Below are 25,143 nucleotides of genomic sequence, written 5' to 3'. Positions count from 1 at the left end.
TCCTCCTTAAGGATGCCTCCATTTTTTTCCTCACAATCTGTACTACCAACCGAAGTGACTGGGCCTGAGTGTGCGTTCGTACCTATGAAACCGTCACGGTGCATGCACATCCAAGGCATGTGGAACCACAGGTCAAATAAGGCACAGATACCAAGTAACGGTTCTAATTACAAACGCTATCTCAGGAACTCTTCATCCATTCAGAACTAAACCCATCAATGCATAACTCTGGTAAGAAGCCCCTGGAGACGGAGGAGCTCCTCAAATGTGTCAGGAAAGGCTTTATTAACATCATCATTAACACTTAAAAGCAAACGGAGCATTTCTCCTTCTTTTGGCAATTTGGTGCAAATGTTATAAGTGCAAGATAAAGCAATTTCAAACTTTTCTTCAAATTAAAAATGAAACTAAGGCCAAACGTGATGAGTGAACAAAACAAATCAAAACTTAAATTTCAGCAACTCCGGCTCTTCAAACCAGCAAAGCCCCCGACTCGTGCACTGTGGTGAGGCTTAGGTGCTTGCCCCGGCTTCTTGTGTGCCAGCAAACAGCACCATTCCCTCATCACGTTGAGGACCGAGAAGCAAAGGATCCCCTTCACTGCAAACAAAGGGGGTCACAGTAACACTAGTGATCCTTCAGAATTGACACCGTGATAGTCAAAATGAAATTGATGGTCTCCCTGCTTCTTGCTCAAGACATACATGATCTGAGCAGCAGCAAGTACCCCCTCGGCTGCAAACAAAGGGGTCAAGGTTTGCCGTCAATTCACTTCCAGGCAGAAAAACATTTTCCTCAAAAGAAACAATTTATTTAGAATAAAACAAAAGCAGCTCAACTGTGAGCGCATGTTTGAGTGACAGCTACTTTTAAGCTGTGTGAGCCATAAAAAGGGTTTTTCTTTACTTTTCCAGAAATCTTGTGTACACAGCACAAAGCAAAGAGGTCATTTTTTTTTTCCACTTAAAACACCGGCATTGGCATCACAATAGCAGATACACAACGTTAAGCTGCCATTTTAGTAAAATGCACAAATACTAAACAGATTAGCTTTCTTCCATCAGAGGCCCATGTAAACTCCACATAAGCCACTTTTCTTCAAAAAGGTCCATTAGAGCTTTGAATTCCGTATCTTCATCCGCTGTTCACCAGTTTTGCTTGCAGGGGGGAAAAAAAGGTTATTCAGTACAAACGTTTACAATATTAAAAATATATATATATTTCCCCTATGCCATTATAGATGAACATATTAACAAGACCTTCCTGGATAGTCTACCATGACTTCAGAAAGCACCAATAATACCCACTGGCACAAACCCTTGAAATGAATTTACTGTATGAATAGACAACAAAGTAGAACAATAGGGTGGGCTTTTTGAAAGACTGCAATTGAGGATTATAGGACTGAAAATATCCTTTATCCTCACATAACTGAGTAAAACATGGCAAAGAGTTTCAGAAAATCTGTAATCAATTTATAATCAACCAATATCTCCTAAATTAAAAAGTTAAACTAGAAAAGGGTGGAGTTTTGTCAAACTTTTACTCCCTCTACTTTCATTCTGTAATTTATATGGAGCATTATTGTAGAAAGAGGTCAAGATACAAAGCCATTTAAAAATCCACCATCATCTGTTATCAAAGACAGCAGCTATTATCTTCTGTTAAGAAAACACTCATACAATCGCTAACAGTAAAATACTTCAGGACTCTCAATTTTCAACTCTGCTTTAGTCATACACATAAAACTCGTCATTAAGCTTATCATTTTACTGTGGTTACCTGAAATCATTTTCCCTCTTTAGGGATCTCACTATAACCAAAATGTTAACAGGATCAAGTTCCACTTTTCTTATACTCATATCTAAAACTCTTATCTCAGAGACAGTGACAAAAACAGGGAAAAAATGTCCAGAAATTCTCTCGCCAAATTTTCACATAAAATGTCATTAAGGCCCTCTTCTCAAGATTTCCATTACCATGAAGGTTTTGGTGGTTCCCATAGGAACCCAAACTGCAATTCAAGTGCTACCCCTACAAAATGAGCAGTTTTAAGGTTTAAAAAGGTTGACTTAAATTTTTCAAAAAAGAATAAAGTAGTATTATCATTAAACACTTGCTCATAAAATAGTTTTTAAATAAACCTGGAAATGTCTGATTCTGAAAAACACCTCTTTTAATACTGTACATCAAATAATCTAAAGATATCAAGATGGAAGTGTATAACCTTCAAAATGTGATAAAAGCTTATTCTAGCCAGAAGACGGGCATTTTAATTCTTAAAGGAAATCTCTAGCTACTCTCAGTTAATACAATCAGAGTACATATCTTAAACCAGAAATTAAAACTTTTCCTGTGAAAAACTTTACAGGTATCCCAGTTACAATCAACAAAATATTACCAAACAATTTACAATTATTCGCTAGGAGCTGATAAGCTGCTTACTTTTCCATAAAGTTGGATTTTGGGATCCAAAAAGTCTTAATTATCTAACTTTTAGCAGTAATAATTATTAAATGATAAACCAAAGAAATGTTCTCAATTTGTTTTAACTGAGTTCCTAAAGAATCAATTACACTAAAGTAATTAAAGAAAAAAAAAAGACAGAAAAAAAACTAGTTCTTACAAAGAACACCCAATGTTGGAATTATGAAATTCTGGCTAATAAGAATTAGAACCAGTTTTAGACTTTTGCTTTCATTCAAATTCTGAAGGTTTAAATTAGATAACTTACAGATTATTATGACCCTGCACAACAGAATGGGTAACACAATTAAGAGATTCATCTGGACGATTGCACTCTGTGGGTAAGCACCAACCTAAACATTAGTTTTTCATAATACATAAATTTAGAAATGGTTATCAAGCCATTGTTTCAAGAACACTGAAGCACAAATTGCCCAGATCTAACAAAAGCAACAATGTCAGATAAGGATTCAAACAAACATGAAGCAAAAACAACAGTTCTCTTCAGTAGGCTATCATACCAACTTAAATTTTAAAAAAGAAAAAAAAAAAAAAAAGAGAAAAGAAAAAATAACCACACACATTTTGGTTTATAGTAAAATTAGATGTCATGGACTTCACTCAAAGAGCAAAATCATTTGCCCAACTATCTTATCAATAGATATTCAAATGTTAATGGTTAGTGAAATTGTTTAAACTGGAAAAATGTATCTTGCTTATAAATTATACTTTGACCTCACATTATGGACTCCATACTTGTAATAATTTCTAAACAGGTGTCTACTCCATACCAACCCCTGCTTTTTAGAAGCAAAAGGTACCCAGTTGTAGTGGAATGGTATCAGGTATTTTCCATAAAGGCACACTTAAGGACCTTTATGCTCGTAGCATAGCTAGTTTTTCCAGTTTAAAAATAACAAAACCTCAAAATTAAAAAAAAAATTATAAATGCATAGTGAAAACAAAAAAATAATGCAGTAGTGATGAGGCTTTCATGCTGACATGCATCAGACACCTGTCATAATGGAAAATAAAAATTACATGACATTTCCCTGGGTTATTATTGGTGCTATTTCTAAACGGCCAGCTTGATAACAGAAAGAAAACATTCTGCCAGGCTTTGAATAAGTCACTTTCACAGAATAGAAACATGACCATGATCCAGAAGGTCCTAAAGTTCCTCATCATAATTAAATATCAAGGGCCTTAGCTGACATCCTCAGCACTTAAAGGAGAAAAAAATATACTTACTAATGACCTGAAAAATAAAGGGTGGTTGTGGAGAGGCAAGTGAAAAAAAAAAAAAAAAAATCCAGTATTATAAAGTAGCACAAAAGCCTTGCTAAAGAATCAGAAGCCATCGATTGTATTATCCTTAACTTTGGGAACAAAAACTGTGCAGGTGGATTCAATTATTTTGTATTAATTATAAGTGTCCAGGCAAATAAAACAATTAAAAAAACAGGTTTTCCTACACTGACATTTCAAATCTCTGTGGCTGTACAGTGGTGAAAATAATAAACATGAAATTTCAAATATATTAAAAACATTTCCAATAACGTAATGTCACCATTACTGTTTGAATATGAAAAAAAAAAGCAAGATTTTTAAAAAGTGAATCAAGGGCATTTTACAATGACTTTTAAAAAAGAATTCTGCAATCCAGATACAGCTGATTATGACCAATAAAACAAAAGATGACTTATGAGCCTGCAGACAACTCTTCTTTCTATTACTGAAGCCAGAAATTTGAATGGATACAAAACTCATCTTTGATGAAGAATGTTTTGAAATTTGCACAATTAGAACTGTACTTGCTACACCTCTCTGAAAGTCAGTAAAGACACCATCACAAACCTATAACTGACCAAAAAATTCTGATTTTAAAAGCACCTACTCACTTTTTGCACACTAGTGTAAGGATAAGACATAAATGGTTTGTAACACAGTCCTCAATTTTTACTCAACAGTTACTGTTACAAACCAAAAGTGCATATATGGGATACAAAACTCAAGAACCAATGACAAAAAATTAATGTCAATGCAAATTCCCTGGGGGAAAAAACCGTGTATCTTAAGAGACTCAAATACCTGATTAAAATAATTATACTGCTAAGCAATTTATCAGCATATACTTTCAAGATCCCTGATCAAAATCTAGTCACACAAAGAATGTTTCTGGTACAGGAATTATCTATATATCAAATCAATCCATTTTTCAGGGTATATTACCATCTGTATAGTCAGAGGGCTCTTTTCTCAAAAATCTCAGTTTTCAAATTTTTGGTTTTGTAACTTTGAGGATTTTTTTTAAGCTCAAGATTTAAAAAATGGAAAAAAATTTACTCACAAGGTAGAAACTCCTAATTAAAGCAAATCCATTTTCCTGCTACTTTCAGGACATCCTTTTCACTTCAAATAATAGCTAAACTGTCCTTACGTTTTAAAGAGGTTTATAAAAATATAAAAAAAAAAAGAGGAGGCTACAACTAAACATCTACTTAAGAAGAAAATCTCATCTGATGCTGTATCCCATTACACATCACAAAACAGGAACCATGTCAAAGTAGTAAATACAAGTTACATATGGACTTTAGGACGCACCACGGACAATGATCATGACCAGGTAATCTTCTTCAGATTTGGCCAGTGCCTTGGCAGGGGAATCCAGGAACTGCTGGGAGAACTCACAAGGTGGGAAGGCATGAAGGACCCCGGTGTTTTCCTTGTCTTTGTTGCCTCCCACAGGGAGGCTGATCACCCCAGCTGCCTGCTTTTGCTTTAAATAAGACACAAGGTTCCTAAGTGGCCTCTGAGTAGAGGTGGCAGTGTCCGATGTGGCTGAGGAAGAGGAAGACCGGCTGTCAGAACTTCCAGGTACAGCCAGAAGAATGGCATAACCATTGGGCCCTGCCACTTTGATGCGTCGAGTTACTTCATCCAACTTGGGCTGGTCCAATCGGAGACGCTGAGTGATCTTGAGCTGGGCTACTTTGCCTCCAGTTGAGCCTTCCACAAGAAGACTGCTAGCCACCTGAAGGTCACCCTGCAACAGATGCATGTTGGAAGGAAAGTTGCTGTTCTTCAGTAGAAGCATACCCTGCCAGGCCAAACAGAGTTTGGGAGAGGATGCTGCTGCTGGGGCTGTTCCCCCATCCTGTTTCTGGGAAGGGGACTTCAGCTTTGATGAAGCATTGCTGGCGCTGGGTGCACTCCCATCAGATCTGTCTTCAGAGGGCTTTTTCAGAGGGCTTTTTCCCTCAGTGGGAGCAGCTGTCCGGTGCTTCCTATCCCGTTCAGCTGATGCAGAGTTTTTACGGTCTCGCTTGTCACCCTGGCTCTTCTCCAAACTACCTCGTCTGTCTCTGATTGGAGAGGGCCTTTCCAAGAGAAGAAGACGGGAAGACCGATCATTGTCACTGTTGTAACGATCCCGGCTACTGCTTAGTTCTGGACTGCGATCAGGAGAAGGAGCGCAGTGACGTTTTCGTGGCCGGTCACTCTCAGGGGATCTATCCAGATGCCGACCTCCACTCTCCTCAGGCAGTCGTCGCTTCCTAGGCTGGTCTCTGCTGCTGGGTATGTCTCGATCACCTCTGTCCCGATCCAAGGACCAGCCATCCCGCCTTCGATCCAAGCTATCCAGTGGTTCATAAGCAGTCACAGCAGCAGCTGCAGTCCGTGTGCTACGTTCTCGGACTGGGGGCGGGGGTGGCACCCAATCAGAATCAGGATAAAGGTCCCTATCTCGATCTCTGTATAGTAAGGGTGGTGTCCTATCCCGAGCACCCCTCAAAGGGTCAGGTGCCCGATGTCCAAAAGCATCTGTAACCAATTCGTAATGAGTCAAAGGCAGAGGCTGCAGATACTGCTGCTGGTAACGATGCTCTGTGTCTGCAAAGTCTACTCTAAGACGACGATCTGGGCCACCAAGTGGGAATCCCCGCATATGGGTCCAAGCAGCATGAGCTGCATCCAGGCTTTCATACTGGATATATGCCCAACTATCACCCTTTCGGTAGTCTATGGTGCGTATGGTGCCAAATCGGTCAAATTCTCGTGCCAGTGCAGCAAGAGGCACCCAAGGTCCCAGGCCACCTACCCAGAGGCGGGTAGTGGGTGTAGCTTTACCATAACCAATTTTGATAGGATTCCGAATTATGATTTTGCCAGACATTGCTAGTTTAGCCCGATGAGACATGTCTAGGTTCTCAAATTTTAGAAAGCCATAGGTGCTGGTCTGGCCCCGAGAAGGCCTCTTGATATCTACTTCTGTGATGACCCCAAATCGATCAAAAGCCCTTCTTAGATCACTCTCTGTCACAGTAATGTCGAGGTTGCCCAAGAAAAGCGTCCGGTTAGCACGCTGATCGTCCTCAGGTGAAATCTCATCCACTTCTCGGAAAGGAGCAGCACCTGCTCCAGCTCCCACCCTCGGCTCAAGACTATATGCTGGGCGAACTCTCTCATAGAATGGGTAGTCTCGTTCTCTCTCCAGCTCTCGGGGCAACGGTGGAGGAGGTGGAGGGGGCAGGCGTCCAAGAGCTAACTGCTGCAACCGGTAGTCTCTGTATCCCAAGGCAGCGCCACCAGGGGACAGTGATCTCTGGCCTCCACCTCCTCCAGGAGGGTGCCGGTGACCACCTACAGAGGCCCCAACCACGCTGGCTGACGGAGGGTAAGTATCTTTGTCTATAGGGGAGCGGCTGCGGCGCCGGCTCACATACACAGCTTCTATCTTCAGAGGCCGGTCATAGAGCACTAGGCGGCCTCTGGCATGCTTGGCCGCCCGCGCGTCCTCTGACCGCCGGAAGTTCACAAAGGCTACCCGCTCATCCCCGCTGCCAGAACCCGAGAGATGACTGATTTTGACACTTACATCACCGAAGCGCTTGAACTCGTGAAACAGTCCGTCCTCCACAGCTTCGTCACTCAGCTGGGACCCCAACTCGCTTATCTTAAGGGTCTTGTACTCCCCGCCGTCAGGAGCTGAGGTGGCCCCAGAGGAACGTGACTCCCCGCCTCCACCCCGGGAGCTGCTGCGCGACTCGCCCCCGCCAGAGGAATTTTTGGTGCTTGGGGAGCTGTAACTATGCAAACGGCTACTGGAGCTGCCCCCACCGGTGTCATACTCGCGGCTGCCACCTCGGCTGCTGGACTTGTCCAGATGAAGGCTCCGCCGCGATCCGCCGCCGTCGGTCTTCCCGCTGCTGCTTTCATTGCTACCGCCAGAGCCGCCCAACTTCTTGCTCCGCTCCCCACGAGAAGTCGAGTCCTCACCGCCACGGGAGCGCTTGGGCTTGACTGGTGAGCGCTCTTTTCCCTTCATTGTTGAGGGTCGCCGGAGGTCGTCTCCGCGGAGCTGACTAACCCGCCGCCCCGCGTTGGTTTCACACAGCGGAACCGCACGCCGCCATCTTGGACTCCGCCGCGGCAAAGGATCCCGCCCCGCAGACCTCATTGGTCCACCAGCTCACTCTTCTACAGTCTCATTGGGAAACCTATTTGTCCGTCTTTACATCTCCCCGCGCTCCGGGAAGGCGCCCGCCCCGCCGCTTTTATTGGGTTCCCAACGCCCCAGTCAGAGTACCTCATTGGTCATATTCGTTGTCTATCTTAACGGTTCCTCGCGCCAGGCTTTAGCTCCGCCTCTCGCACTCTAAGGTCACCTGACCCAAAGTCTGAAGGCGTTGATTGGACTAAAAGTCTGCCTTGTAACGGTACTTCTGGCTCGGCGAAAGCAGCGATCCCACCTCCTCATCTCTTTCATTGGCTTATGACCCCGTCCTTTAACCCACTATTTGGGAAGTCGGGCCATCTGTTCTGGCGTCTTTTTCTGAATAACTTGGCTCACGCCGATCTCGCGAGACACAAAGCGCGCGCTCGCAAGCGCTCTCTCTCTCTCTCTCTCGACCCCTTTCTTCCAACTTCTCCGGCGCCTGGAAGAAGTTTAAATCTGATTGGATGTTGACGACGAGGTTAATAGGCTGGAATAACTGTCCGTCACTCGCTTAAAGGGAACAGGCCCATATGCCGCGGAGGCTGACTGAAGGTGAAAGACTAGAACACGCACTTGCTACGCGACGTCACTCGGGTGTCGCGAGATGGTGACAGGAAGCCAGGCCCGCCTGCCCGCGCTTTCCGCGATCTCGCAAACATTTGTGGGTCCCGCAGCGTACTTGTCTGTGCTTCGGGCCTCGGAGCTTGAAACTTCCAGGCTCTTCACCCTCCGGCCGGCGCGACACCCAGGGCCGGGTAGGCCCGCGGCTGCCGGGGCCCCGGGTTTCCTCAGGCGGCCGCCCCGGGGCGTGCAGCGGGCACCATCTTGGCTCCTCCGGCCGCTGCGCGAGCGGCCTGCAGAAGCCCCACCCCGATGCCGGGAGGCGCCGCCCGCAGCGGGCCGCGGGGCAGGCGGGGCCCGGAGTTGAGAGTTCAGAGCGCGGCGCGCACGGACCGGCGCCGCCAGAGCCCGCCCTCCTCCGTGCCCGGGGTCCCGCCCGAGTGTCCGCCCGCATCGCGGAAACTGGGTTTTACGTTGCGAATTTGTATACTGTAAAGTAGCTGTGTGGCGGCTGCATTTGTTTTTACGACGTAATGCTTCTCCCTATAAAATAATTAGGTGAAATTTATGCCTCATGCAGATATGTCACTTTTTGTGTGACTTCAAGCACCTCCCGTCACCCCGGTTATTATCAGAAGCCAGTAACACAACTACCTTGCAGACCCCTTAGATCCACTTCGGCTCCTTCAATCATCTACTTGAACACTCAATTTTTATTCTTTCCATAGGCCATTACTGTGTTAGAAAAGTACCTGTACAAGGAGCTGGTGACACAAATTAGGTACAACCTGGGTGTTGGCAGTCACCATCTCGAAAAAGGAAATAGTGGAATTTACTGCAGTCCCAACTTACGTGCCTGGCAGAGGTTGTAGCATTCTTACTACCTCTCAAGATCGATTTGTAGTAGAGGAATCAAGGTGTTGATTGTGTATTTTTTGGTACTAGGGATTGAATTCAGAGGCTTTCCACCTCAGAGTTTTATCCCGATTCCCTTTTACTATTTTTTGTTTTGAAATAGGATCTCTAGGTTGCTGAGAGTCTCGCTAAATTACTGAGGCTTGTCTTGAACTCGTCAACCTCCTTCTTGGCCTCCTGAGTACTGGAATTACAGACATATACCATCATGCCAGGCTGGCAGGTGTTTTGTTTGTTTGTTTTGCGGTATTGGGAATGGAACCCAGAGGCATTCAAACCTCTGAGCTACACCCCAGCCCAATTTTCTTTCTTTCTTTTTATTTATTTATTTTTGTGGTACTGGGGACTTCTACCTCTGAGCGACAGACACCCCCAGCCCAATTTTTTTATTGTTTATTTTGAAACAGGGTCTCACTGAGTTGCAAAAGGGCCTTACTGAGTTGCTGAGGCTGTCTTCAAACCGTGATTCTCCTGTTTCAGCTTCCCAAATGATACGATTATAAGCATGCGCCACCACACCCGGCTTTTTTTTTTTTCCCCCCCTCGGGTACTGGAGTTGGAATCCAGGGTCATTATACCTCCGAGCTACAACCTCAGCCCTAGTTTTTAGTCTTTTTTTTTTTTTTTTTTTTTTTTTGGTGGTACTGGGGGTGGAACCCAGAGGCTTTCTACCTCCGGGCTATACTCCCAGACTTATTTTATATTTTATTTTAAATAGGGTCTCACTAATTTGCTGAGAGCCTCACTAAATAGCTGAGGCTGGCTTCGAACCTGTGTGATCCTCCAGTCTCAACCTCCCAAGCGCGGGGATTACAAGCCTGCACCACCACGCCCGGCTATCCCAGGGTTTTTCTACCTCTGGGCTATACTCCTAGACCTTTTTTATACTTCATTTGGAAGCAGGGTCTCAATGAGTTGCAGAGAACCTCTCTAAGTAGCTGAGGCTGTCCGAAAACTGATATCCTCCGTCCTCCAGTCTCAGCCTCCCAAATGCTGGGATTACAAGAATGTGCCACCACACCCAGGTGGTGCAGATTATATTCCCAGCATTCAGGAGGCTGAGACCAGAGGATCCTGGTTCGCTGACAGCCTCAGCTACTTAGTGAGGCTCTTTGCAACTCATTAAGACCCTGTTTCAAAATATAGAATAAAAAATAGGGCCAGGGGTGTAGCTCGGAGGTAGAATGCCCCTGGGTTCTATCCTCAGTACCGAAAAAGTAATAATAAATAAAATAAGTATTATGCATTGTGTATATGAATGTGCATTTTTTTATGTTTTCTTTCCTTCTTTCTTTCTTTCTTTCTTTCTTTCTTTCTTTCTTTCTTTTTGGTGGCACTGGGGGTGGAACCCAGAGGCTTTCTACCTTTTTTTTTTTTTTTTTTTTTTTTTGCGGGTCTGGGGGTGGAACCCAAGGGGATTCGACCTCCGAGCTACACCTCCTGCCCTATTTTTTATTCTTTATTTTGAAACCTAGTCTCACTGAGTTGCAGAGGGCCTCACTAAGTAGCTGAGGCTGTCCACGAACCGCGATCCTCCAGTCTCAGCCTCCCAAATGCTGGGATTACAAGCGTGCGCCACCACGCCCGGCTTCCGGCTTTCTACCTTTGGACAATACTCCCAGACCTATTTTATATTTCATTGGAAACAGGGTCTCACTATGTTGCTGAAAGCCTCACTAAGTAGCTGAGGCTGGCTTCGAACCTGTGCGATCCTCCTGTCTCAGCCTACCAAGTGCAGGGATTACAAGTGTGTGCCACCACGCCTGGATTTTATTGATATTTTCATAGAAACTTCTCAATGAGTACATAGAAAATTGTAACTAGGCCGGGTGTGGTGGTGCAAGTTTATAATCTCAGCATTTGGGAGGCTGAGACAGGAGGATCTCAGTTTGTAGACAACCCCAGCTACCTAGTGAGGCCCTTTGCAACTCATTGAGACCCTGCTTCAAAATAAAGAATAGAAAAAAAAAATAGGGCTGGGGTGTAGCTCGGAGATAGAATACCCCTGGGTTCCATCCCCAGTACTGCAGAAAGAAAGAAAGAAAGAAAAGAAAGGAAGGAAGGAAGGAAGGAAAAGAAAGAAAGATAAATTTTAACTAGGATTGCCTTCAGGAAGGGGGCTGTGGCTTGCTAGTGAAGAGAGTTTTCCCCATATGCATTATTAAGTTAAGACTTTTGCTATGTGCGTGCTATTACGCTTTGAATTTATAAAATAGCAATTATTTTTAGCTTTTCGAATCCATTTTTATGGAAAAACTTTATACTAAAGTAGAGCCAGGTGTGGTGGCCTATGCCTGTAACCCCAGAATTTGGTAGGCTGAAACAAGAAACAGGTTCAAGCCGGGCGTGGTGGCACACCCTTTTAATCCCAGCTGAGACCAGAGGATCGCAGTTCTTAGACAGCCTCAGCTACTTACTGAATCCCTCTGCAACTCAGTGAGACCTGGCTTCAAAATAAAGAATAAAAAATAGGGCAGGGGGTGTAGCTCTGAGGTCGAATGCCTCTGGGTTCCATCCCCAGACCCTCCAAAAATAAAAAAAAGAAAGAAAGAATGAAACAGGTTCGAGACAGCCTCAGAACCTAGTGACACCATTGTTTCAAAACAAAAAATAAAGAGGTGGGTTTGTAACTAGGAGGTAGAATGCCCCTGAGTTCAATCCCCAGTAACACACACAGAAACACCAAATTATAAGTATATACAAAAGTAGAACACTAGAAAAAACTCCCATGTACTCAACACCCAATTTAAATAATTACCAGATCATGTCAATTCTGTTTCATCTGTGTTCCTCTTTCCCACTTTCTCTTGCTCTAATATTCTATTCTAGGGTTATTGATATGATTCCTGCCATTGGAATCCACCATTTCTCCAAAGAATTCTGGTAAAAATCTGGACACTAGGAGATAAACACACACCATTTGTTTTGTTTTTTATTTAAACATACACCATTTGTAAAAACACAAAGATGGCTGGGGTGATGGTGCTAGCCTATAATCCCAGTACTTGGGAGGCTGAGACAAAGGGATAGCAGATAGATTCAAGGACAGCCTTAGCAATTTAGGGTAACCCTGTTTTACCTGTGTGTGTGTGTGTGTGTGTGTGTGTGTATAGTACTGGGGGGTGAACCCAGGGCTTTCTACCTCTGGGCTACACCCCCAGCCCTATTTTATAATTTATTTGGAAACAGGGTCTCACTAAGTTGTTGAGAGCCCCACTAAGTAGCTGAGGCTGGCTTCGAACCTGTACAATCCTCCTGTCTCAGTCTCCCAAACGCTGGGATTACAAGTGTGTGCCATGATACCCGGCTGGAAACCCTGTTTTAAAAATTTAAAAAAAAAAAAAAATAGCTGGCGTGGTGGCACACACTTGTAATTCCAGCATTTGTGAGGCTGAGACTGGAGGATCCTGTTTCATGACCAGCCTCAGCTATGTAGTGAGGCCCTTACAACTCAGTGAGACCCTGTTTCAAAATAAAGAATAAAAATAGGGTTGGAGGTATAGCTCAGAGGTAGAATGCCCCTGGGTTTCATCCTCAGTACTGAAAAGAAAGAAAGAAAGAAAGAAAGAAAGAAAGAAAGAAAGAAAGAAAGAAAGAAAGAAAGGAAAAGAAAAATAGCCAGGCATGGTGTCTCACACTTGTAATATCAGTACTTGGGAGGCTGAGACAGGATTATAGGTTCGAGACCAGCCTCAGAATCTTAGTGAGACCCTTGGCAACTTAGTGAGACCCTGTTTCAAAATAAAAAATAAAATTGGGCCGGGTGTGGTAGCACACACTTGTAATCCCAGCATTTGGGAGGCTGAGACCGGAGGATCGCGGTTGGCGGACAGCCTCAGCTATTTAGTGAGGCCCTCTGCAATTCAGTGAGACCCGGTTTCCAAATAAAGAATACAAAATAGGGCAGGGGATGTAGCTTGGAGTTCGAATGCCCCTGGGTTCCATCCCCAGACCCGCAAAAAAATAAGATTGGACTAGGAGTGTAGCTCAGAGGTAGTGTGCCCTGGGTTCAAATCAATTTCCAACACACACACACACACATACACACATCCCCCCCAAAAAAAAAACAAATAAGAAACTTTACATAGAGGGTTTCCTTCTGTTTTAAGGTTACATGAATGCTACATAAAAGGAGATTTAAATTAAGCCTTTATCTGATTGTCCTACTACATGTTAAATAGCCAGTTCAAAAGAATTAGGATGTCAGTAACTTTTTTACTTAAACTGAAATGCACAGGTGACTCACTGATCAAAGGAAAAGATAAAGACTATCAGTACAGTTTCCCAAACCTTCTGATGGACTTGTGGAAGCACACGAATTGAGGAAGAGTATTCAAGCTGTTGAAAAGCGTCAGTGTGTGTGCACTACACGAGGCGCCATGCTTTGTGCTTGTCACTTAGAAGCACCAGGGAACTTGAATGGAAGCTCCTGCCCACAGCTGGCAGCAGTGAGAAGCCTTGCCTAAAGGCACTGGTAGCCTTCCTGGAGCCAAGAGAACTGGCAAGCTTAATAGGCCTAACAAAAGGACATTATCAAGCTGAGTGTGGTGTCACATCCCTTTAATTCAAGTACTTGGGAGGTTGAGATTGGACAATCTCAGGTTAGAGGCCAACCTCCAGTAGTGGAGCAAGACTTCCCATAACGTAAGGAGACCCTGTCAAAACAAAAATGGGGGCTGGGGGCTAAAAGTGCACCTTAGAGGTAGAATGCCCCAGGGTTATATCTCTTGTACCACAACAAACAAAAAAAGAAAAGAAAGAAAGAAAGGCCATTATTAATTAACAGAGCCAAAATATAGACTGTGATGTGTGTATCTATCCATGACAGAATAATAACATATATGTTGGAGCCATACTGTAGTTAAATTATTTTTATCTCATTTGTATTCCTTAAAGCATGAAACTTTTTAGTGAGGTTTTAGCAAAGCTTGTATTTACATATGTGTGTTTTGTTTGTTTGTTTGTTTGTTTTCCGATACTGGGGATGGAACCCAGGGGCATGGTACCTCTGAGCTACACCCCCAGCCCTATTTTTTAGTCTTTTATTTTTTTTGGTGGGTGTGGGGATGGAACACAGTGGCATTTGACCTCCAAGCAACACCCCTGCCCTCCTTTTTATTCTTTAATTTGAAACAGGATCTCACTAAGTTGCGAAGGGTTTCACTAATAGCTGAGGCTGTCTGCGAACCACAATCCTCCAGTCTCATTCTGAATACTGGGATTACCAAGCGTGCGCCACCATGCTCAGCTTTTTTATTTTTTAATTTTTTTTGAAACAGTGTCTCACTGAGTTGCAAAGGGCCTTGCGAAGGGCCTTGCTAAGTAAGTAAGTGTCCGAGAACCACGATCCTCCCGATCCTCCGGTCTCAGCCTCCCAAATGCTGGGATTACAAGTGTGCACCACCACGCCTGGCTACACATGTGTTTTGAAAAGATCTGAGAGAGGATAAAAGGGATCTGTGTTTTATAGGGCTAATTGTTTTATAGGGCTAAGACTTCAAATCCTTTTTTTTTTTTTTTTTTTTTTTGGTGTTGCTGATGGAGTTGTTGAGGTACAACCAAAGCTCCCATCTTATCTCTTGTGATCAAGGGCCAGATTTGTGAGAACAGCCAACCTGGGTGAGGAGGATCCTTCATTGATTGTGGAAACAGAGATAAGCGTTCAGCAGATTTCCTGAACTCATATTGATCCATGCTTCTTTTAGAGCTCTTACAAAAAATAAAGGGAAGATGTGTTGAGACATGCTGCTATAGTGCATCTTGGCACCAGTGTTTGGTCTCTTTGATCTGTACAACTCAGCCCTCCAAACACAGTTCCAGTAGTCATGACTACCTTTCACTATGAAGTGCATTTTGTGTACTAGGGGTGGAACCCAGGGGCATTCTATCTCAGAGATACATCCCTACCCCTATTTTTTATTTTTATTTTGAAACAAAGTCTTCCTAAGTTACAGACAGCCTCAATAAGTGGCTGAGGCTGTCCAGGAACCTGTGATCCTCCAGTCTCAGCCTCCCAAGTACTGGGATTACAAGCGTGTACCACCACGCCTGGCTTATAAAGTGCTTTTTCCATCTCCTTTAAAATCAGTTTGAGCTGAGCATGGTGGCGCATGCTTGTAATCCCAGCATTTGTGAGGCTGAGACCTGGAAGATCACGGTTCGCGGACAGCCTCAGCTACTTAGTGAGGCCCTCTGCAACTCAGTGAGACCCGGTTTCAAAATAAAGAATAAAAAATAGGGCAGGGGCTGTAGCTCGGGGGTCAAATGCCCTTGGGTTCCGTCCCCAGACACCCCCCCCACAAAAATCAGTTTGAAATGTAAAAAGAAAAGACAAATTGCACATGAAAAAAGCTGTACAATTTTTAAATATCAGTATGTTTTCAGCCAAATGTCTTCTTTCCACATTCATATTTTATAAATTCTATTGTTCATGTTTCCTCAGTATATACACAGACAATTACGATTGCAGTATGAAATTTATCTTAGGAACTGAGAGCTGTTTGATTTCCTGGCAGATGCAAAAAGGACTAACACTGGGAATTGAACAATTTTTTCCCCCACCAATAATAGTAGATTAAAGTTTTCTGTTTCATCTCAGTCATAAAGTGAGCAGCCGCTTGATGATGAGGTTTACTTTGTTTGGCCTGCAGAGAAAATGTGTATTCTACCCATGGGCATATATTAAATTCCTAAAATAGCAAACAATCTTTTAGGGATCTAATTTGCATGATAAAGTGGCTTACTTGTGGTTTGTGGATTTTTTAAAAAATAGCTTTATTAAGCTATAATTTATGTACCATAAAGTTCACCCCTTTAAAGGATACAATTCAGTAGTTTTAGTATACTTACAAAACTGCATGTGGTTCCTTCTTTAATATTGTTATTTCTGTGTGTGTGTGTGTGTGTGTGTGTGTGTGTGTGTGTGTGTGTGTGTGTGGTTCTGGGGATTGAACCCAGGGGCATTCTACCTCTGAACTACATTCCCAAGCTGACTTTATTTTTTATTTGGAAACAGGATCTTGCTATGTTGTTGAGAGCCTGGCTATATTGCTGAGGCTACCTTTTAACCTTCTATACTCCTGTTTTAGCCTCCCAAGTACTGGGATTAAAGGCATATACCACCATGCAATGCTTTTATACTTTTGTTTTTTCTAGGAATGGAACCCAAGGGTGTTCTACCTCCAAACTACACCCTCAACCTTTTTTTTTTCTTTTTGTTTTGTGGTTCTGAGGATTGAACCCAGGGACATTCTACCACTGAGCTAGACCCCAAACCCTATTTTATTTTTATTTTGAAACAGGGACTCACTAAGTGGCAGAGAGCCTCACTAAATTGATGAGGCTGGTGGTGAATCTGCCATCTCCCTATCTTAGCTTTCCAAGTACCGGGAAAGCATGCACCATCATGCTTAGCTGCTGCTGCTGCTGCTTTCTCATTATTTATTTTGAAACAGACTTTCATTAAATTGCTGAGACTGTCCTCAACCCTGGTATCCTCCTGCTTCAGTCTCCCTAGTACTGGGATTATGGGCATATACCACCACACCCAGCAATTTTCATACTATATAGAGTAGTGATTAAGAGAATAGATATTATAACCAGCCAATCTGAATTAACTCTCAGCCTTGAGTCAGGTATGGTAGCCATGCCTGTAATACCAGTATTTGGGAGGCTAAGACAGGAGGATCACAAATCCAAGGCCAGCCTCAGCAGTTTAGAGGCCCACCACACTTAATGTTCCCGTTTCAAAACTAAAAAGTAAAATAGGGCTGGGGGTATAGCCCCAGAGGTAGAGCACTCCTGGGTTCAATACTCAGTTACACACATACACACACACACCAAAAAAAAAAAAAAAAAAGAAAGAAAAAGAAAAAATCCTAGCTTTGCTGTAGGCTTCAGAAGAATTACTGTTAACCTCTATGGGCTTTGGTTTTCTCATCAGTAAAATGAGAATAATTATATAATCTCCTAACTGGGAAGATTAAATGAGTTAAAATATTTATAGAAACTGAGTGTGGTGATGCATGCCTGTGATCCCAGTACTTGGGAGGCTGAGTCAGGAGAATAACAGGTTCGAGGATATCCTCAGTAATTTAACAAGACTTTCCACAACCAGGTGAGACGCTCTTTCAAAAACAAAAAGGGTTGAAAGTATAGCACAGAATGCTTCAGGTTTCAATACCTAGTTACACACACACACACGCGATGGGGGAGGTCATGTGCAAGCACCCTGGAGTTTAAAAACTGCCTAAGACTGGGTGTGGTGGCGCACACTTGTAATCCCCACACTTGGGAGGTGGAGACAGGAGGATCTCGCAGGTTCAAAGCCAGCCGCGCGCTGGCGTAAGAGACCCTGTTTCCAAATTTAAAAATATAAAATAGGTCTGGGAGTGTAGCCTGGAGGTAGAAGGGCTTCCAGGAACCTCAGTACCACAAAAAACAAAACAAAACAAAAACACCCAACAACTGCCTAAACCAGGCGTGGTGGCTCAGGCTTGCATGCTTGTAATCCCAGTACGTGGAAGCCTGAGACAGGAGGATTGCAGGTTCAAAGCCAGACTTAGCAACTTAGTGAGATCCTGTTTCCAAATAATAAAATTAAAAGGACTGGTAGTATAGCTCAGAAGTAGAATGTCCCTGGATTAAATCCCCCATACCATAAAAAAGAAAAAACAAGTGGCTAGCTCATGGTAAACATGATATGAATGTTGGCTATTACTAATGTGTTTTCTCACCACCTCTCCCTTTTTATGGTACTGGAGATTGAACCCAGGGGCATTCATTCTACCTCCAAGCTACACCCCCGCCTATTTTATTTTTATTTGGAAAACAGGATCTTGCTAAGTTGATGAGAATCTCACTACTTGCTGAAGCTATCCTCAAACCTGCTATCCTCCTGTCTCAGCCTCCCAAATACCAGAACCACAGGCATGTGCCACAATGCCCAGCACCTGCAATTGGATTAATGATAATTCTTATGTTCATGACGTACAATACCCAATGGTCCATCCACAGGCCTTTAATTTTTTTTCATTTGTCAATAACATAATGAATACCCATGAGCCTAGCACTCAGCCATCACTTAAAGAAATAGAAAATTGCCAATAATTAACATCTATGTAAGTGCTCTTCTCTGGTAACCACTGTCTACACCTCATTGATGTCCTGAAACTAGTATTTAGCAATCTTTTTTTTTTTTTAAAGAACTTTAAAGAAGATGCATGCATAGCCAGGTGTGGTGGCACACACTTGTAATCCCAATATTCGTTTGGGGACAGCCTCAGCTACTACTTAGACCCTCTGAAACTCAGTGAGACCCTGTTTCAAAATAAAGAATAAAAAAATAGAGTTGGTGTAGCTTGGAGGTAGAATGCCCCTGGGTTCAATCCCCAGTACCACAGGCGCACACACAAAAAAGAAGATGCATGTGTATGCACATAGGTGTGCTTGCACACTTACTCCTTTATTTATTTTTTGGTGGTACTAGGGGTGGAACCTTGGGGCTTTCTACCTCCAGTCTATACCCTAGCCCTATTTTATAATTTATTTGGAAACAGGGTCTCACTAAGTTGCTGAGAGCCTCACTAAGTAGCTGAGGCTGGCTTCGAACCTGTGCGATCCTCCTGTCTCAGCCTCCAAAGTACTGGGATTACAGGGGTATGTCCCCACACCAGGCTTACAGTCTTACCAGCAATATATAAAAGATATATTAGCCGGACCTTGTGGCTCACGGTTGTAATCCCAGCACTTGGGAGGCTGAGACAGGAGGATCACACAGGTTCGAAGCCAACCTCAGCTACTTAGTGAGGCTCTCAGCAACTTAGTGAGACCCTGTTTCCAAATAAAGTATAAAAAGGTCTGGGAGTATAGCCCGGAGGTAGAAAAGCCCCTGGGTTCCACCCCCAGTAACACACACACACACACACACACACACACACACACACACACACAAAGATATTATTGATCTGTGTCACTGGCATTTTATAACATTTTTACCAAGCAAAAAGTATAAAAATAGTGTCACTCTTTAATTTTTGTTTGTTTGTTTTTGGTGGAACTGGGGATGGAACCCAGGGGCCTTCTACCTCCAAGCTACACTCCCAGACCTATTTTATATTTTATTTGGAAACAGGGTCTCTTAAACCAGCTAAGGCTGGCTTCAAACCTGCGTGATCCTCCTGTCTCAGCCTCCCAAGCACGGGGATTACAAGTGTGCGCCACCACACCCGCTCACTCTATGGTTTTGACATTTCCCTGATTACTAGTCAAGTTATATATTTCTTCATCTATAAAATATCTATTCATGTCTTGTGCTCTTGATTACGCCTTATATGTATAGGGAATTTCATATATATATATATATGTAAATATATATTAAACATATATTTTTTTGTGGGTCTGGGGATAGAATCCAGGGGCATTCGACCTCCGAGCTACACCCCCTGCCCTATTTTTTTATTTTTTATTTTGAAACAGGGCCTCACTAAGTAGTTGAGGCTGTCCGCGAACTGCGATCCTCTAGTCTCAGCCTCCTGAATGCTGGGATTACAAGCGTGCGCCACCACACCCGGCTGATTTCATATAGTCTTGATTCTAATCCTTTCTAGGGTATATTTGTGGTAAATATCTTTTTCTATCTTGTGGCTTATCTTTTCACTTAATTTAAACTGACTTTTGTTTTGTTTCTGGGATTGAACACAGAGGCTTTCTCCCTTTGAGCTATACCTTTAGCCCTACTTTGTTTTTTATTTTGAAACAGGGTCTGCTAAATTACTAAGCTGGCCTCAAGCCTATGATCACCACCACTGCCAGTGTACCTTACTTAGTAAATCAATAATACCATTTCTCTTTCTTTTTTTCTTTCTTATTTATCAACGTCTTATTTTATATGTGGGTGTGGGTACTGGGAGTTGAACCCCTAAGGGTGTTCTACCTCTGAACTATATTCCCAGCCCTATTTATTTTATTTTTTTTTCTAAACAAGGTCTCTCTAAATTATTGCACACTGGCCTTGATGCCTATCTCAGCCTCCCAAGAATCATGATTAGGAAGTGTGTACCACCATGCCCGGCTCCATTCTTTTTTCTTTTTTTTCTTCTTCTTCCTTTTTTTTTTTTTTTTTTTTTTAATCTTTTCTCCCCTTTCGGTAGCTCTCCAGCTCCATTCTGGAGGCTATACGGCTGAAGTGAAGGTGTCAGCAGAGTGAAAGAGACAGGGTTCCTCCTGTGTTCTCTCTCCTTGGTTCACAGATGGCCATCTTCTTTCTGCATCTTCATATTGTCTTCCACAATGTAATATTCTAATTAAGTTCCAAGCAATATTTTGTAAAGGGTTCTGGCCCTAATTTTTTTTATTGTGTATTGTTTTTTTCTTTTTCTTTTTCTTTTTTTTTTTTTTTTTTTTTTGGTACTGGGGATGGAACCCAGGGGCATTCTACCTCTGAGCTACACCCCCAGCCCTATTTTGAAACAGGATCTTACTGAGTTGCAAAAGGCCTCACTAAGTTGCTGAGGCTGTCTGTGAACCGTGATCCTCCTGTCTCGGCCTCCCAAATGCTGGAATCACAAGCGTGTGCCACCACATCTGGCTTTTTATTGTGTATTCTTGAGCCTGGTACTTAACCTCTCTGCAATCTGAAGCTTTTATCAGAAAACAAAGCATTTGGGAAGCTGAGACAGGAGGATCTGGGTTCGTGGCCAGCCTCAGCTACTACTTAGGCCCTTTGCAACTCAGTGAGACCCTGTTTCAAAATAAAGAATTAAAAAAAAATAGGGCTAGGGGTGTAGCTTGAAGGGAGAATGCCCCTGGGTTCCACCCTTGGTACCGCAAAAATAAATAAATAAATAAATAAATATTGACAGTGAGCTCTTATTAGTTGTGAAATGGTGTTTAAACTCTAAAGACTCCAGAGGCTTGGGGACAAAATGAAATAGTAGTTAGTACCTGGGGTCTTAATAGTGTAATGGGGGGTTAGAGTGAGTTGACTTGTTTGAGATGTCTTCAGATCTGTAGAACACATTCTTGCATACAGCTGAGGGTGATATTGATTTATGATTCCTCCTACCTTTGAAATTCCCAGATCCAGCCTTGTAATCCCAGTACACAGAGGCTGAGACAGGAGGTTTACAGGTTTGTGACCAGCCTCAACTACTTTGTGAGGCCCTTTATAACTTAGGAGACCTTATTTCAAAAATACAAAATAAGAGCTGTTTGTGGTGGCGCACGCTTGTAATCCCAACACTTGGGAGGCTGAGACAGGAGGATCGCACGGGTTCGAAGCCAGCCTCAGCTACTTAGTGAGGCTCTCAGCAACTTAGTGAGACCCTGTTTCCAAATAAAATATAAAATAAGTCTGGGAGTATAGCTCAAAGGTAGAAAAGCCCCTGGGTTCCATCCCCCAGTCCCACAAAAAAAAAAAATTAAAATTAAAACTGGGAATATAACTCAGAGGTAGAATGCCCCTGGGTTTAGTCCCCAATACATATATATATTGAAATTCCCAGACCCAGGAAACAAACTTGGAGTCACACAGGGTAAAGGACAGGCCCTAGAGAACATGGTTACAGGTAGGTGTCTGTAGAGAAGGTCTTGGGTCTCTCTTTAGAGATGAGAGAGGCACTAGGACAAATGTTTCTACACAATGCTTTGCTGAAATCAATTGAGGCAGACAACTTTCTCTCCCCCCCCAACCCCACAGTCATTCAGGTACAGAGGGAGAGTTCTGGTGAAATGGACACAAGATCAGTGAGGCATTCCAAGCTCAGCTGCTTTGTAGAAGAGGGACTTGATCTAGACACATGAGAAGTTCTCCTTAGCATCTCTCCCACCATCGTTATCATGGGCCGGGTGACCATCCTTTTGTACCACTTTGATGGCCTTCTGCACGGCTCACCTGGATTCACTCTGGCCTGCCTTCCATCAGTTCTCTGCTCAGTGGTTTGAATGAGCTCCCAAAACAAATCTGAGGGCTCCCATGGCTCCTCAAATATAGGCAGACAATTCTCAGTGTGGCCTATACGGCCCTGTATGGTGTGACCTCTCCTACCATTCCAGCTTTGTGTTGATCCCCATCCTCCCACTGGCCTTCTTCCAGTCTCATACAGTTTACTAAATTCTTCCCATTTTAAGGCAAATGCTTTTCACCCTCATCACCACGGGAACTCCTGCTCACACTTCAGATATCAGCTCCAGGTCACCTCCCCTGAGCAGCCTTCCCTGACCAGCCTGTCGCCCCCATTATGAACTCTTATGTGAGGATTTTAAGGATGTGCCTCTCCTTCATTGTGCCTATCACAGTTATTTCATATTTGTTGTATCTGTTTAGTGCATTTGATTCATAGCTGTCTTCCTCCTACATCTTCATAAGGACAGGCATATATGTCTAGTTAGTCACTGTTTTATCTACAGTTATCAGTAAATAACAAATTGGCCACACAACAATCTTTGTTGAGTGAATCAATGGACATAATGTGTGACGGTATTTCCCAGTGTCCTATAAAATGAACCTAAGAAAAATGTAAATGAGATGAGAAAACCCTTAATACATTTCATCCAAGCTTCCACCCTACCCCATGCAACTTTGCATATAAAAGATGCCAGTTAGCCGGGCGTGGTGGCGCACGCTTGTAATCCCAATGCTTGGGAGGCTGAGACAGGAGGATCGCACAGGTTTGAAGCCAGCCTCAGCTACTTAGGCTCTCAGCAAATTAGTGAGACCCTGTTTAAAAAAAAAAAAAAAAAAAAAAAAAATATATATATATATATATATATATATATATATATATATATATATATATGAAAATAGGTCTGGGGAGTGTAGCCTGGAGGTGGAAGGCCCCTGGGTTCCATTCCTAGTACCACATACACACACACACACACACACACACACACACACACACACACACACACAGGTTTTGCTAGAGAGAAAATGAGTAAAACATGTTCCTCTTCCTTGGAGAATACATGACAGAAAAGATCTTAAAAGCCAGGCATGGTGGTGCACGCTTGTAATTCCAGCGCATGGGAGGCTGAGACAGGAGGATCACACAGGTTCGAAGCTGGCTTCAGCTACTTAATGAGGCTCTCAGCAACTTAGTGAGACCCTATTTCCAAATAAAGTATAAAATAGGTCTGGGAGCATAGCCCGGAGGTAGAAAAGCCCCTGGGTTCTAACCACACAAAAAAAAGAAAGAAAAAGATGCCAGTGAAGAAGCCCTCAACTTATTTGACCACAGTATGTGATCAAGGGTTCCCACAGACATGCTCTGCATCTTTCTACTCAAGGGACATATCCTATATGCCCGTGTTGGTACTGTGTCTTGAAGAAGCAAGTGTCAGGAGAATTCTCAATGTAGTGAGGCCTCTGCAACTTAATGAGACCTTGTTACAGAATAAGGAATAAAGAAATAGGGCTAGGGCTGTGGCTCGGATTTAAAATGCCCCTGGGTTCTATCTCCAGTACCACCAAAAATAAATAAATAAATAAATAAATAAATAAATAAATAAATAAATAAATAAATAGAGAGGAGAGAAGAGAAGAAAAGAGAAGAGAAAACAAAAAGGCCAGGCATGGTGGCATACACCTGTAATCCCAGTTCCCAGTTCTTGGAAGGCTGAGACAATAAGATCACATGTTTAAGGCTAGCCTCAGCAACTTAGTGAGACCCTGTTTCAAAATAAAAAATAAAAGGACTGGTGGTGTAACTCAGGGGCAGAATGTCCCTGGGTTCAATATCTAGCACCAAAAATAAATAAATAAAATTTAAAATATAGCCATGCATGCAAACAAGCTCTACAAATAGGAGCTGCCCCACTGGCTGAAGAATGGACTATAAACACAGTCAATGTTTGGTCAGTGAATGAATGAGAGAGAAGGTGGGTGAGGTGAGAACTCTTTAGCCAGGGGTCCTATATTTTCAAAGAATGGAAATCGTATGTTTAAATCTAAAATTCACTCGTAAATGGGAGATCCTTCAGCTTTGATAGCTAATGTGTAGGCATTTTTTTTTTTTCTTTTGCAGTACTGGGGGTGCATTCTACCTCCAAGTGACACCCGAGCCCTATTTTTCATTCTTTATTTTGAAACAGGGTCTCATTGAGTTCCAAAGGCCTCACTAAGTAGCTGAGGCTGTCTGAGAACTTCAATCCTCCTGCCTCAGCCTCCCAAATGCTAGGATTACAAGCGTGCGCCACCACGCCAGGCATGTGTGGGCATTTTAACCAGGTGGTGAAGACAGTGGCATAATAAAGCCGCAGGGCTCAGCGGCATTTCCCCGGTCACTGCATTTTAAGAGGTGCCACAAACACTGAGGGTAAGTAAATACTGGGCTTCGCTTGTTGTTTTTCAACAAACCTTTTGTCAATTGTTGTTTATTTTAGGATGTAATAATAGCTTCCTTCTTGTCAAATCCAGTGCTTTTATTTTTTTCCTCTCCAGTGCTTACTTTCCTTACTTTATACTATTATTTTACAATATCCAAGAATCCTTCCTTCTTGAAATTCTCTCTGCCTTTGTTTCTTTGTGACCTATACGTTCCATTTAATTTCATTTCAGCCAATATTTATTGGTCATCTGTGATGTGCCAGACATTGGGCTATCATCATTCGTTTATTAACTCATTCATCAACATTAATTGAGTTCCTGCTGGGCCTCGGGCACTGTGCCAATGGCTGGAAAACAAAGATGAAGAAGCTGTGGTCCC

The 25,143-nt window shown here is 43.0% G+C and overlaps 1 protein-coding gene across 2 annotated transcripts; it reads right to left on the bottom strand.

Annotated features, from left to right (window-relative positions):
- Nucleotides 1–616: 616 nt before the first annotated feature.
- On the bottom strand, nt 617–7,927 carry RBM15 (RNA binding motif protein 15; the record flags this gene model as incomplete). 2 transcript variants are annotated; one of them, XM_080691197.1, is made up of 2 exons in its annotated part: nt 617–735; nt 5,071–7,927. In XM_080691197.1, the coding sequence occupies 2 exons, from the start codon at nt 7,925–7,927 to the stop codon at nt 617–619; spliced, it is 2,976 nt and encodes a 991-aa protein (XP_080547323.1). The 2 variants fall into 2 exon arrangements, with proteins under 2 accessions (XP_080547323.1, XP_080547324.1); XM_080691198.1 differs by lacking the exon at nt 617–735 and adding an exon at nt 1,135–1,157.
- Between the last annotated feature and the right edge of the window lie 17,216 nt (nt 7,928–25,143).

The sequence above is a fragment of the Muscardinus avellanarius genome (assembly GCF_963383645.1).
Source record: "Muscardinus avellanarius genome assembly, chromosome: 3".
In the NCBI taxonomy this organism is placed as follows: domain Eukaryota; kingdom Metazoa; phylum Chordata; class Mammalia; order Rodentia; family Gliridae; genus Muscardinus; species Muscardinus avellanarius.
Note: the sequence above shows the minus strand (reverse complement) of the source record. Positions and strands in the feature narration are given on the sequence as shown.